Consider the following 13516-nt stretch of genomic DNA (forward strand, 5'->3'; position numbering starts at 1 on the left):
GAAGCTAATCTATGCTGAAAAGCCGAGAAGCACTGTACAGCTGCTTCATCCTTATTGGGAATCATCAGCAGTGCGCATCTCACGAAACTCCGGAGTCTCAAGAATGCGACCTCCTGGCTAGTAGTTTGAACACTTAACCGTTCGGCCACGAGTGGCTTATCAGTGGTGTGGTCAGCAAATTAATGCGCACTTAGAGAGGATATAGCGCAGCTCATTTTTCAATCACGGGATCCATATCACGTGTTCACGCGTGTTGACTAGCTCCTCGAGCAACGACTTCACAATAAATTCGACATATTCAAAAAGCACCTAAGTTAAAAGGAGTCATAAGATATAACGACTAAAATGAAGTGAAACTGAATCCTCATTTTGGTTTTTCAGGTATAACTCAACTGTCATATGATTCTTCAGGTGTCCGATATTGAACTTTGAGTCACACGTGGATTTGACGATCCCGAATCTCAAAAGGAAGAGATAAGTACGAAAGTTGACGGCACTGTTTAAACAAAGGCCAGTAAAGTTATACGGATGACAAAACTCAATTGTCTGTGTTCGTGGTGTGAGTCGTGCGTAAGTCCGTCGCCAGCCGGCACAGTGCAGTGTCATGGTCCGCACACTAAGTGACGGCGAGCGGAATGTTGGCTGTATAGTGTGAGTTGCGGCTGTCACCTCCATCCCCGGTCTCGTGATCCTGATTGGCAATGCGATTACATGGAGGTCACGACAGAGGAAGTCTGGGCAGGCTGAGCAAAATTAGTACGGGTTAGTAGGCCACCGTCCCACATCCACACGTTCACACACGTACACAGGTTAGTACACCAAGTCGAACGGAACGGTCTGTGCGGAAAGTGAACGGCAGGTACAGAGTAGAGAGAAAAAAGGTAAATGAGCGGCGTAAGTCAATGAATGGGTGAATTATCAAGAGATCAACTTAGATTCAGTGTTGCTGAAAACCTCTTCGACAAACTGTTTTGCAAATGAGTACAACATTATGTACAACTTTTGAACGACCGGATAGACAAACAGAAAAAGCAAAAAGCTAGGTAGCCGACGTGTGTTCATTAAGATAATATCGACCGGATATTCAGCCATATAAGGGACTGCAGGATTTAGGGAGGCTTCAGTGGGGGTAGAAAAAATTGAATCTGGATTGTGTCTCAGAGCTGGGAATGGTGCCATTGATGCTGAGTATCCAACGCATTTCAAGCCAGAGGTTTCAACATGGGCCGACTTATTTTTCAACCAAAAGATCGAAGACTGTCTTCGTAGTTCTGCAACAACCAAAAACGTGCTGCCATATTCCCTTGAGTAGTCTCTCTCACGGAGTCAGATGAATGAAACAAGCGAACAATACGTCCAATTTGGGAAGGTCGTGTGGTTATGAACCCTATTATGCAGTTTTTTGCTGCAGATAGCGTTCTCCCCCTATGTGTGGAAAAAGTTAATCGTCGGACTTTGACGAACTCTGCCTGAGTATGAGGCGACCAGCAGAGACTTCCGGGGGGGGGGCGTTATCACATGTATTTCACGGTATCGATTTTGGGAAGAGAAAGGCCGTTGACAATGAGAGGTGCAAAGCAATGAAACCTGTCTTCTTAACGCTTAGCTGGAATCATTCAGCAAATCAGGTCATGACGTTTACGGACACTGATGGATAGACAGCGCTCCTGAAGCCATTTCATGTGTTTGTTGAAGCCAGTTTTAAGATTAAATATACCTCAGAAGTGTAACCGTACAAGCAAACCATAATTCGTCGGCATACTTACATTTTGTGAGATGATCACGAACAGGTGATGTGACGGGAGTAAAATAAGGCAAGCACACCAGTGTAATTGAGAAGTGAACTTCTGGTCAAATTTTGCCTGAAAGATTTCTGCAGCCTGCAGCAGCCAAGCCGGTTGCTGCTCACTACTACTAAACCAAAAGGCCAAGAATCTGTCCGTCAGAAAAACACCAGCAACTTGTTCAACGATGGAGTTCATTATCTCGTCCCAACGGTTGTCTTCTCTTTGGTGAATGAATCTTCGTTCCTATTAAGCTTCACTGCGGGGCTCTAGCAGAGTTCCACAGTGAATATCCAGGGGTTAGCCGTCTGAAGGCCCTCGCTCGCAGCTATGTTTACTGGCTCGATGTGGGTGCGCATATGAAGCAGTTATGCCAGAGCTGTTTTCAATGTACCCAACCGACAGTCACCGCAGCCTTTGCCACAGCCAGAAAAACCATGGTCGTGCACCCATGTGGATTTTGCCGGATCTGTTGACGGACAAAGTCTTCTTATCGCTGTTGCTGCATTTTGGGTGATGAGGATTCATTCCCCTCGCTTAGTTAAACAAACGACGTATGGCCAAGGCCGAGGACTCTTTGTATCCTATGTTTTTGCTTGAATTTTTGACGAATTTCGCAGTCAAATAATTGATATTTTGAAGATAACGGCCTTCAAGGGTTTGTAACTCTAGAACCCTCCTCAGATATAGCTTTCCTGTATAGATGAATGTTCTGATTACAGCGCAAAACAGTTAGAAATGGCCGTAACTCTTTCTTTCCTCCGGGGGTTTCCCGAGAACGTTCCTTTTATTTGGATCTCGTATTGCAGTGGCACTTGTTGCACCCGATTTCGACATGGTTTCAGTGGGCTCATAAGGACTTGAAGCTGAGTAAATGGAGATCGTTACTGCCGTTAATGATGATGAGGACTACTGAACTGGTCATAGGGCCACGTTGCAAAATAGTGAAATCAATCCAGATGCTAGTCCTCCTTGAAATTCTTGAATCGCATCCAGCCGATTCATTATGTAGCAGCTGGAATGGATACTTGACTTTGTTTTGCTAATTTTCACACTTTGGTTTTTGGTTTGTTCGCCGGGCCCAGCAGGTGGATTACAAGTTTTCAAGCTCCGCATTGCTCAAATAGTCGGGATATTTGTCCTGAATATTACGTGATAATTTCCATGATTGGTATGTAGGGACTTAAAGCGTGGTGTATATTTATCTCATTTGATAAACTTAAGATTCAGCGTACCTGCGTACGTTTGTGTCGGAGACCAAAACTCAAAAATTTTCCATGAAACTATGAAGCCGTCTCAGCCTAAAAAAGGGTTTACACGAGCTCATCTCCTATTCAGCCAACACGATTGCCACAGCAACGGAAGGCAAACTCAGCTCAGCATAATTCATGGATTGTATGTCTAAAATATCTTCGGTCCCACCACCATCGAACCATCGTGTTTATGAGCGATGGCAACGGCTTTTTAACTTTCCAGCGCGTTCTTACGGGACCAGTTTGTGCAAGAGCTACCGCAATGGGCATGTTTTGGTAACTAACTGCGATGGGAATGTCCCGGGTTCATAAACTGCTGGATTGTTTTTCAGAGTGGCGTTTCAAGAATAAGCGCTTTATAGGACCATATGGATGGTCAGGTGTGGGTATAGCGCCCTTTTCATTGTAACTGATTCGGAGATGAAAATGCTTTATGAAATAAAATTTTAGAATTACATTTGAAAGAAGTCAGTATCTGACCAGTAATAAATATATCGTTTCTAGATGAACTATGGCCCGAACAGTATATTCGTTTAGCTATGGGAAATTTCCAGACAGCATCATCGCCATATCGTTTCTGGTTTGTAGAAAATGCATCATATTATATATATATATATATATATATATATAGCTGATGTATTCCTGGTCGGAGAGTCTCTTTCTCGTCAGCAGGCACTGGAGAGGGGCAGTGTTTAGATATAACAGTCTTGGATAGGATGGAGTATCTGACAGGTGTTTTAGTATCTGATATTTAACACTGCCTAATCAGCTGTAGTTATGCGCATGATACCTTGAATGTCACACAACAAAACAGTGCCACAAAACCGAAGGTCTCAGACACTTTGAGCAACAACTGCAACAGAGTGATTCTATCGTACTCCTTTACATTTTATTCACATACCGTACCTGTGGGCAACTTTCTAGTGACGTGTACTGCAAGAATACCTGGGTTAGTCACCACTTTCAAATTTCCATTACTGTGCATACTGGTAATTGTGTAAAATCTAATCACTCAGGTCCATGCAAATGGCATCATATTCTATCAGAAGTGCGTAACACAGCATTGTTTAAAGTGGTGATTGGCAGTGATAAGACACGCGACTCTTCCAGATTCCCACATACCAGCTCTGGTCAACACCACTGAGACTATTCAGAACACGATTTTGCCATATACTACTGAATAAAATTGAGTAATATATATTTCACTTAAACATAATGAGAATCGGTCCTGCTGGTTTGAGCATATTCGGCTCTTAGGAGTTCCGCTAACGGATACTATCCAAGCTGTCTAGCGTTCGTGAACAACAGACAGGGTTGAAATGAAGGTTCTGGCATTCTGGCATTAAGCTGGCGATTTGTTCAACGTCCATTTTTCTCGTCAACATGCCCCCACTTCTTTACGTCCGCCTGTTCGTCTCACCAAGCATTCATCTCATCTCCACGGTGATGGAGTGCATTGCTCTGTCGTGCTCTGACCTTGGATCACGAATTCTTGTTCAGTCAGGTGGTTGATTGGTAGGCCACCGTGTGCCCCGATTGGTCGATGAACCACCTGCCTTTAAGCTCTGCCCTCTGTATCGTACTCATGTCGGTGCTGCTCTACTACGCACCCCAAAAAAACACGGATGATATCACCCTGATTGCTGGTGAAACCTTTGCAATAAAACCGAGCCAAGCGAACAAACCAGGGACAATCCTCTGGAGTTCACCTTCCAAATGACGATAAGTTCCTACTATATTTCATCGCAGTATTCCCGACGACGTAGTGACATCATACACGTTTAATCAGTTTCCGTATTAAGAGCGGGAGATGAAAATTAAGAACGTTTCCATATTATCCATCACATCAAACCGGTACTGGTATTGTCATTTTTGTATAAGTCACCTTAACTTTGGCTTGTGAGCTAGAGGAACGTCAACTATCTCATAATCGCGACCAGCAATGGAATCTGATTTCTGCTGTCCTGTTCGAGAGATGACGTATACGGTAAATGGAAACTCATTTTTACTTGGATATAATCAGTGACCCCATTTAATTCCAACGACCCTGAAGACTATACTTCCGTACTACTGTTTCTTAAACCACACAGGTGGAGTTAGAAGGATAATGTATCGCTTTTTTAAATGTATCAGATGTGTATAGAAAATTCCGCGCTCAATTACTTCAGCTTACGGACTCAATAACACGCTTGGAATGTAGAAAAACTACTACTGACAACAGTCAATCCCGACTGTCGAATAGCTTGCCTCCTAACTTGAGGGTAGTATTCATCTGGTATGTGCATCTATGTGCAGGAAATTTCAAGCTCTTGTAAAAATATCATTATTGTTAATTAAGTGACCTAAGTATTCATGTTACGTTATTCTTCAGACTAATTCCTTTCCGGTGACTGCTCAAGTTTCAAGACTGAACTATCCTATTTTATGCAGTGTCAATTCTATAGTAACTGTTTTAATGACTCGATTTATTCACATTCATTTCTGGGTTTGTTGTTGAACATTTTGTCCCACTTTGAACTGCACAACATTTCCCCAGCTTAATTTGTCCGATAGCACTTTGCCCTTTCTGTGCCATCCTGTGTTTCTAACTGCCCAAGGTTCAATCTAGCCGCAACCCTTACTTTAATTCGGCTCATTATTTAGTGTTAATTTCTTATGGAACCACGGCCTACCTATCTATGCTGTGTGCCCACTCAATTGTGACTATTGAACAGACGCAGGTGAAGTTCGTAGAATTCGATTTCGCCACAATCATTACTGACTGTCCGTCGTTGAATTAGGCTACATGTTACCTGTCAGATAGGACACCTAGATCGTACGTTTAGGCTAACTAACCAATTTTAGCTTTGAGATCACGGCCTTAGCACAGGACCGTAAATTGACCATAGTTAAATAAACTATACAGGCTAGCAGAGAGTCTTGGCCGAGTTTTTTAGTCGAGTGTCGAAATATTCTGCCAAAGATTGTCGAGTTATAAAGCTTTTCCCCAAGTTGAAAGAAAATTCTAAACAGATGGAGCTGTTGAGAATCCAGAATATCGATGCCATTGCTCGTATGTCTGCATAAAACACCGGCCAGCATGTGAAACTTAGATCGGTCACCTGGCAACGACCCCCAGTTTTATTGTACTGGTGCATCAGAGTGTCACTTTGGGGTACAACAACCCTTAGCACTTGTGTCGTACCATCACGAAAGTTGTCGCGCTACCCACAGGCCATTAGTAAGAATATGCGACAACTAACATACCTCATAGACAGAGGTAGGCATTACCATTTACCATCATCCCTATTTGACTGAATTTACCGTCGGTGGTGGGATATTATGTGGCTGCAGAGTGATTCCAGTTCACGAAATTCTAGAGAAGTCTAACCTAACAAAGTCATCAAAGTCATCAGGACTATGAACGTACTGTAAAAAGTGATGACATATTTTACCTGACAAGTTTGAGGCACTTGCACACTAACATAACGTATGCGAACCGCATGCTTTTCATAGGTGACAGGGGACGGTCCTACATATCCCCTGCATTTTTCTTGTTTGGTATATCAATCAAAACAGATGACGGTTTGCACAAACATGGGGGCTTTACTGTTTCGTGCAGCCGTAACGGCAGTTACGATAACCCTATGCTTAGTGTATGGGTAAAAGTCCATTAACACCTTATCACCTTAGCATCGGCCGTGAAAGCTGTGCACAATATATCAAAAGGGCTGTGGCCACAACGTTTTTGCACGCAACCGTTGCTGTGCACACGTTTGATCGTTAGAATCACTGACTGCCCCAACTTCATTGTCTACTGTCGTCACAGAAATCGAGATACCGGTTAAGTTCTTGAACTAAGATAAAGGTGTTAGCCCCGTTCGATCACTCTCATTTTTCCCTGTTGGTAATCGGTTTTTTTTCGGGTACTTGGTTTGATACGCAAGTCTTTTGAGTAATCTTGCCAACCACTTCGATATCACAACACATCCAATGGACTCAAAATGCGAAAGGAGAGTTGGATGACCCAGAGGTACTCAATAACTAAAACAGCCATATTATGACCTGTGACTTCGTTCCTTCTCCACACTTCAAGTAGGCTGTTGGCGGATGATCAACAACATTTCACCGAAGACGAATCGGGTTTTTATCGCTTAGCTAGGCTAAACCGAACCCAAATACTTGGTTTTGGCTTGTGGGAACTCTCAGTCACAATAATAACGGCGGTAATCGAGCTGTTTCGGTAGGTTTGTTAGCGGCTCGTGCAGTGTATTGTTTGACTGATTTCAGGAAGTGGTCATCGATCACACGACATGTACACACCGTTTTGTTCTCTATAGTTCACTACCGCAGACGGAACAAGCTTACCTCGAGTCACTGTGTAAATACACTCTAACGCGGATGCACGTTAGTAGTTTGGTGTTCGTCTTGTGCCGAAATTACCAAAAATTAAGGTCTTTTTTTCGGCGGTTGATGCTGTCGACCTTCTGGATTGTTTCTTGCTATCACTAGGAATAGAGCTTTTTGGAATCTAGACGCGAACGACGATCGATACAGCCAGAAGTACTGCTAATACGTCTGAAGTGCCGGACAAATTGTTTACAGTCATTAAAACACACAGTTGCGCCTGTTCGAATATAATGATTTAGAAACATACAGCAGACTCTGTTGGGGTAATGGTATCAAGTTTGTCTCACCTATCAGACGTCTGGAGTTTGAACCCCGGAACTCCAGTGCTACCTATAGGCTCCAGAAACTCGGATTCACTTATCTCACTGACCAGAAAGATGATGGAAGGGGGAGCAGTTCAAGAGTTGGAAACTGCGCATCCCGACAACCGAAGCTTGTTGTCAATCACACTTGATGCCTTACACACAGACCCGAGGTTGTTCGAATAGTATTCACATTGACAACTATTCCAAACTTGGAACAGGCCGACCAGGATCAAGGTCCTAGCAGTTTACTTAGGACTTTTAAGTAACATCTGGGTCACAGGAACTCAAATCAGTATTTTGTCATGATTATTGGTGTGAAAGAAAACTTTAGCTTGAAATGATATTCGACCACTAGGGCATGTGCATATCTGAACAATGCTGAGAGCTATGGAAAAGTGGAAGCAGATGCCAATAAGCCGAATTCGGCATTTAGTTCAAAACAAAAAGTTGGTGGCGCCATTTGGCGCCGTTTATTTTCCAACTTTTCAGGGCGACTGTATCTAGGATACACGTTTGAATAAAGTAAGAAGGCGGTTAGAATATTACAAAACGAAATGATGAACAGACTTTGTATGGCAAAGTCTGTCTCTTACAAGGTTGACCCTTACCTAGAAATGCTCCGTGTGGTCCGGCTATTCAAGGGATAACCTCAAACTTCTCACCAATATCGGTTTCATTCCAAGCATGTAGAGTGAATTACCTTCAAAGGCTAATTATTGATACATAACAAGCACTTGAAGAGGTACACAACATCACAAGCATCACAAATTTCTAACGTGATACTGATGCTTCCTTCGTGATGTTAATATTAATTTAATATATATGTATATATTTAATATAAGAAACGTTGTTATGACTTTTGGTTAGACAGGCTATATGATAAGGAATGAGTTAGTTGACTATGTAAAATAATACACTGCAGCTCGTGGCCGAACGGTTAGGGTCGCGGGTTCGAAAATTCCTGGAATTTCGTGAGATGAGCACTGCTGATGGTTGCAAATGAGGATGCTCCTTAGTTTTCAGGGTGGACTGGTTTCGCTTACAGGAAGACATCCCAGTGGAAAAATATGTGGGTGCTTCCACTCAGTTTTGATTTCGTTACTAAGTAGAACAAATCCACCTGCACCCAGAAGTTGTGGGAATGATTTTGTACGCACGTTGCTTTATTCTGTAGAAAATTTGGAAGCAGTCTCCAAACCCGCATTGGAGCACACCCAATCTGAATGAACGCAATTTATTCCTCCCTCAAACACAGTTATTTAATGGGATTCGGCTAATTTTTGTGTTGTCAATTCTATGAGGAAGAAGGGTGACGATGTTCTCGTATGACAAGACTAGAAAGCAAACACCGCAACGTATTTAAAGTTTGTCAGACATCTCGGCTAATGAATCAAGGAGAGTTTTGCCGAGATTGTCTTGAAGTGTTTGTAACTCCCGGGCGAAGGTGGGCTATACGGAGAAAGTTGTTTGATCAGCAATTATAATATACGGGAAGAAGAGATCGCTTTGGGAAACAGATTGCTCAGAATGCCTTTGCAAAAATCCCACTCTCCTGCTTGCTAAACTCCTTCGTAGGTTGCACTAAGCAGTAAGCAAGTAAGCTAGCAAACCAGTGGAGCAAAGCTTAAAAAAAGTGATATCGGGCAGCCATTCAGTTAATCGAGAAACGTCTTTTTTGGCTGTTCCATGAGATCAAGATGGTTCAGTGATCAAGGTGCCAAGCTCCTGACAGAAGGTTTATGGTTCAAACCCGACTGCTTGACTCGTCTTGTGTAAACTTGAGCAAACTGGTAGTATCTCAACCCTCTTGCTTCCTTCGGGTGGTGGGCAGCTAGGCACCGGAAGAGTAATATGTTACATGACCTTGATAAATAAACCAGGGTGCGAAATCGAAACCTAGCTGTATGAAAAAAAAAGTAGAAATACACGTAGAAATGGATGCAAATATTTTTGAGGAATCTCATCACTGAAATAGCACACATCCTGTGATCTCAACAAGAGGTCTTCTGTTTTCGTTCCAGTTTGGGTTTGTAAAGTGAGAGTCTCCTAACAGAGTCATTTTAATTTTTAACATTATGATTGTGTTTGTGGAAAACAAGCTTGTTCTTAGCAATATTCGGTCGTTTCCATACTGCAGACGTCTTACAGGACAGCCGAAATAATATCGCGATAAAACCAGTATGCTTCTTTTTCATGAGCTAGATCTGAGGTACATACATCGTTGTCAGTTTCTATGGTCGATAGACAGTGTTCGATCAAAGACACAATGATAACGAAAGACCAGTTACGCTGTTGCAAATGAGTGATCCTTCTTCGGAGCTGATCAAGAAGAGCTGTAAGTTGAAGTGAGCAAGAAAATCTGCGGTGACACTGAGAATTTGGAGACTTCGACTAAGTCGGCTGGGATCGTCTATGTGTGTCGTGTCAGTTGACGGATTAAGATCGGCACAGAAATCCGGCATATTGGATTAGTTATATTTCCGTGGTATGAGTTAAAAATTGCAGGGTAATTGCGAACATTGTGCATCTTAAAAGCTGCATAAAAGTCTATGCATATTTTATGTTCATTCGACTCGCTTAGAGAAAAGCAAATCCAGAGATCATGGGAAGAACCGTTTTGATCTTGTGAAAATTATTTTGAGCCGATCCAAAGCACTGAAGTTTAGCAGAATCCCAGCGGTGGCTGACTGCCAGAAAGAAAGACTACTGCAGCTAGTGATACAGAATGCTTGAAACAGAGAACCAAGATTACCGGCACTGACTGCCTTGGATTTCTGCGTGAGGCAACTCCAAACCCAAAGTATAAAATGCAGCTTTTAGCAGCTTTAAAGATTTGAAAGCTACGTGAATATACTTTGATCTGATGGTTAACGGTGGGAATTCGTGTGTATTTTCATTTTGAGTTAGCCAGCTTCGTTCCAGCAGACCCTGCTCTGAAACCTCACTCTAGCTTGGTGGACTCAACCAAATTGGTTATATCAAAAGATGAAAAGAAGCTGCATCTTTTTAAATGGATTCATCGATCAGAATATAACCTAAAGCTGCTACTTTGATTTGGTGGTTAGGCTTGAGTATTGCAATGACCTCGCGGGCTATAAGTCTGGCAGTTGGTTTTACGAGATACAACTATGCCAGGAAGGCCAAAAGGGACCAGCCCGCCCGACCGCTACGAGTAATCCGGAGGTTAATTCGTACTGTCCTTTGTGATGAGAGTGCAAAGACAGTAAGGTCTTCCCCTCACACTACCGGCAAGTCCATATCTTTGGAAGCAACAGTGCTGCCTTCCCTCGAGAATGGATGGGTCAGAACCCTGGTCACTGCGCGCTGAGGACGCCAGAAAGGTTCAATGTCTTTGGATCACTGTAGGGGTCCGGTAGGAACACCGGATTAGTAATGCTGAAGTACATTGGGTGGTTTTCGGAGGGAATAATTCGTCCACGGTAAATGAACCTATCACGCTCGATAGGTTGAGCTGGCTGGGTGACGTTCCGGATACCGGTTGACCGCCTTCTCGAAGGGCCCAAGCGAAGAGTGCAAACGGGCCATGGGGTACCAAACACAAACTTGGCAGTGAAGTATCAAAGCTATCATCTAGATCTCAGCCGTGACAGTCGTTGCCATTTCTCCGGATGGGGATCAAGAGGGGGTAAAATCAATAACAGACAGAGCCTAGTCGCGCCCTCAAAAATGCTCATGCATCCAACCTGGTGTCTTAGGTGCATAGCTTCCACTCCTGACATCACTAGTGAAAAGTCCTATGACAACCCTGTATTGACGAATCACCTGTATCAGCTGCAGCCTTCAGTGTGCAGCTTCTCCACCCACCTCCTCAGATCATCGGTGAACGGAACTGTGGCAGCAATAACGACTATATGGCAAATAAATGGTTTCTGCAGCTGAAGACGAAGGTGATGATGATAAAGTATAACCTGTTAACCTACCGGCGGAGGACTGGGTGTAGGGGAGTGATTTTCACACAAACCCAAGCGGCAATCAACTTGATGGGGCACATTTTAGTTTTATGGTCTGCTATGGAGAATACCGCACGCATATTAGATGTTAGGGATTCTTTTCAAGAGAACTAGTACCAAATAGTTCAATTTCTGCCGCACCATCTCAACTCAAGTGCATAGTACAATTGCAGTTTAAGTAGATCTGCCTTGTACCTGTCATTTTTGATGGGCTCAGGACTTTGAGACGTCACAAAGCGATTCATCTGAGGGCTTCGTGAGTAACAACAGGCCTCTGATCTTATGAAGAACGCCAGATCAATAAATACTCAAAGTTTACCTTTGCAATTCTGAGTAGTCAATGGATGGGAAATAAAAAGATCGAAATGACGCTTATTCGTCATTTATGCTACACAAAAAGCCTCCAGGACTGCATGTTAATCTCCACGTGACATCACAACACGTACGACAAAATCGATAATCGTGTGTGTCTTCCAAGTACAGCACGCTGCCGGATTGGTTCATATTCAAACACCTAGGTCTCGAAACATGCAGTGAAAGTTCTTTTCAGGCAAAGGTAATTCATCTACCTGCGGTTCGGAAGGTTTCGACGGTACAAGAGTCGGTCAATAAATGAACAGTCCACGAATAATTGACCGATGTTTGGAGTAAATGTCAAAAGCAAATAAAGCTCTCAACCCACACTTGCCGCGCGGCTCTAAATATGTGGATGGTCAGATCGTGCACACGGAAACAAATCAGAGATTATATTTTCGAACTCCAGTTCACGCTGTTTGTCGGAAGCAGTTTGATCCAAGCCGCACTTTGTCATCAAGTGATTTGGAGGACTTTGTGAAAGCTCATTACAAGGAGCGGTCTGTTTATGGAGCGATCACTGCTCTGGAAAATCGATTTCTACTCGAGCCGAATGCTTCAAGAAAAAAAGCGATGTTCCATTCTGGACTTGGGTACCATGAAATTGAAGCTGTTTATGAAAGCAGTTTCGCTCCGCAATTCGTCGTGTTAAACGTGCGTCCCGAGTGTGGACTGAAGTATTGCGAATTGTACAAGTTCAAACAAGCGAGTGATGCAGCTGAGTTTACCGCGGTTATCAGCACAGCCATCCAAAATCCAAGTTTAATGAACATACGTGGTTTGGGGAACTCAAACACATTGGAACCTTCCAACGTCGGCTTACATCGCCCAATGTCTCATATGGAATTCCAGGTGAATCCAGATACCTTGAGTATACCGAAATGGCACTCCCAGATAGACTTCCCAACAAGTCCGATCGTGCCTCAGGAGTGGAGTCATATCCCGCAAGTGTCACCTCACTATCAATTAAAAGTTCAGCAAGAAAATTTGGATTATCCACCACTACAGCGAAGGGACCTTGTAACGTTCAGCAAACGGACACCATCCCGTCGGGTGCAGTTATTGTTCCAGCTGAAAGATATCACTTTTATCGGTTTCAAACCTCGAACTCGTGAGCCCTTTGAAAACCTTCATGGCCCCGTTTTCATGTACTCTGTTACGAAAGAAAAGATGGAATTGCCTAAAAGGCGCCGTTATTCTGCTGGTTTGGAATTTACCCCATTTTCCCCGGAAGTAGACAGATTCTGATAAAATATCATTCATTACAAGGCGAGTGTGCACTTTTCGTCATCGAAACTTTGTTGGTAGCATCAAGAACTATTTCCATAATGAGATGAAAGTTGGAAGAGTCACTTGGAAAATACGTCGATAAAGATAGTCTCAAAAGCCTTTTGATAATGTGCAGGTGAGTAAGACAGAGGCATCGTATGCTGTATGGTATGCGATTGGGCTGAATGAAT

General features: G+C 43.2%; 1 protein-coding gene across 1 annotated transcript; it reads left to right on the forward strand.

Annotated features, from left to right (window-relative positions):
* Nucleotides 1-12353: 12353 nt before the first annotated feature.
* Nucleotides 12354-13304, forward strand: T265_08366 (hypothetical protein; the record flags this gene model as incomplete). Its single annotated transcript, XM_009174150.1, has 1 exon — nt 12354-13304. One exon carries the CDS (start codon nt 12354-12356, stop codon nt 13302-13304), a length of 951 nt encoding a protein of 316 aa, XP_009172414.1.
* Between the last annotated feature and the right edge of the window lie 212 nt (nt 13305-13516).

The sequence above is a fragment of the Opisthorchis viverrini genome (assembly GCF_000715545.1).
Source record: "Opisthorchis viverrini unplaced genomic scaffold opera_v5_213, whole genome shotgun sequence".
Taxonomy (NCBI): Eukaryota; Metazoa; Platyhelminthes; class Trematoda; order Opisthorchiida; family Opisthorchiidae; genus Opisthorchis; species Opisthorchis viverrini.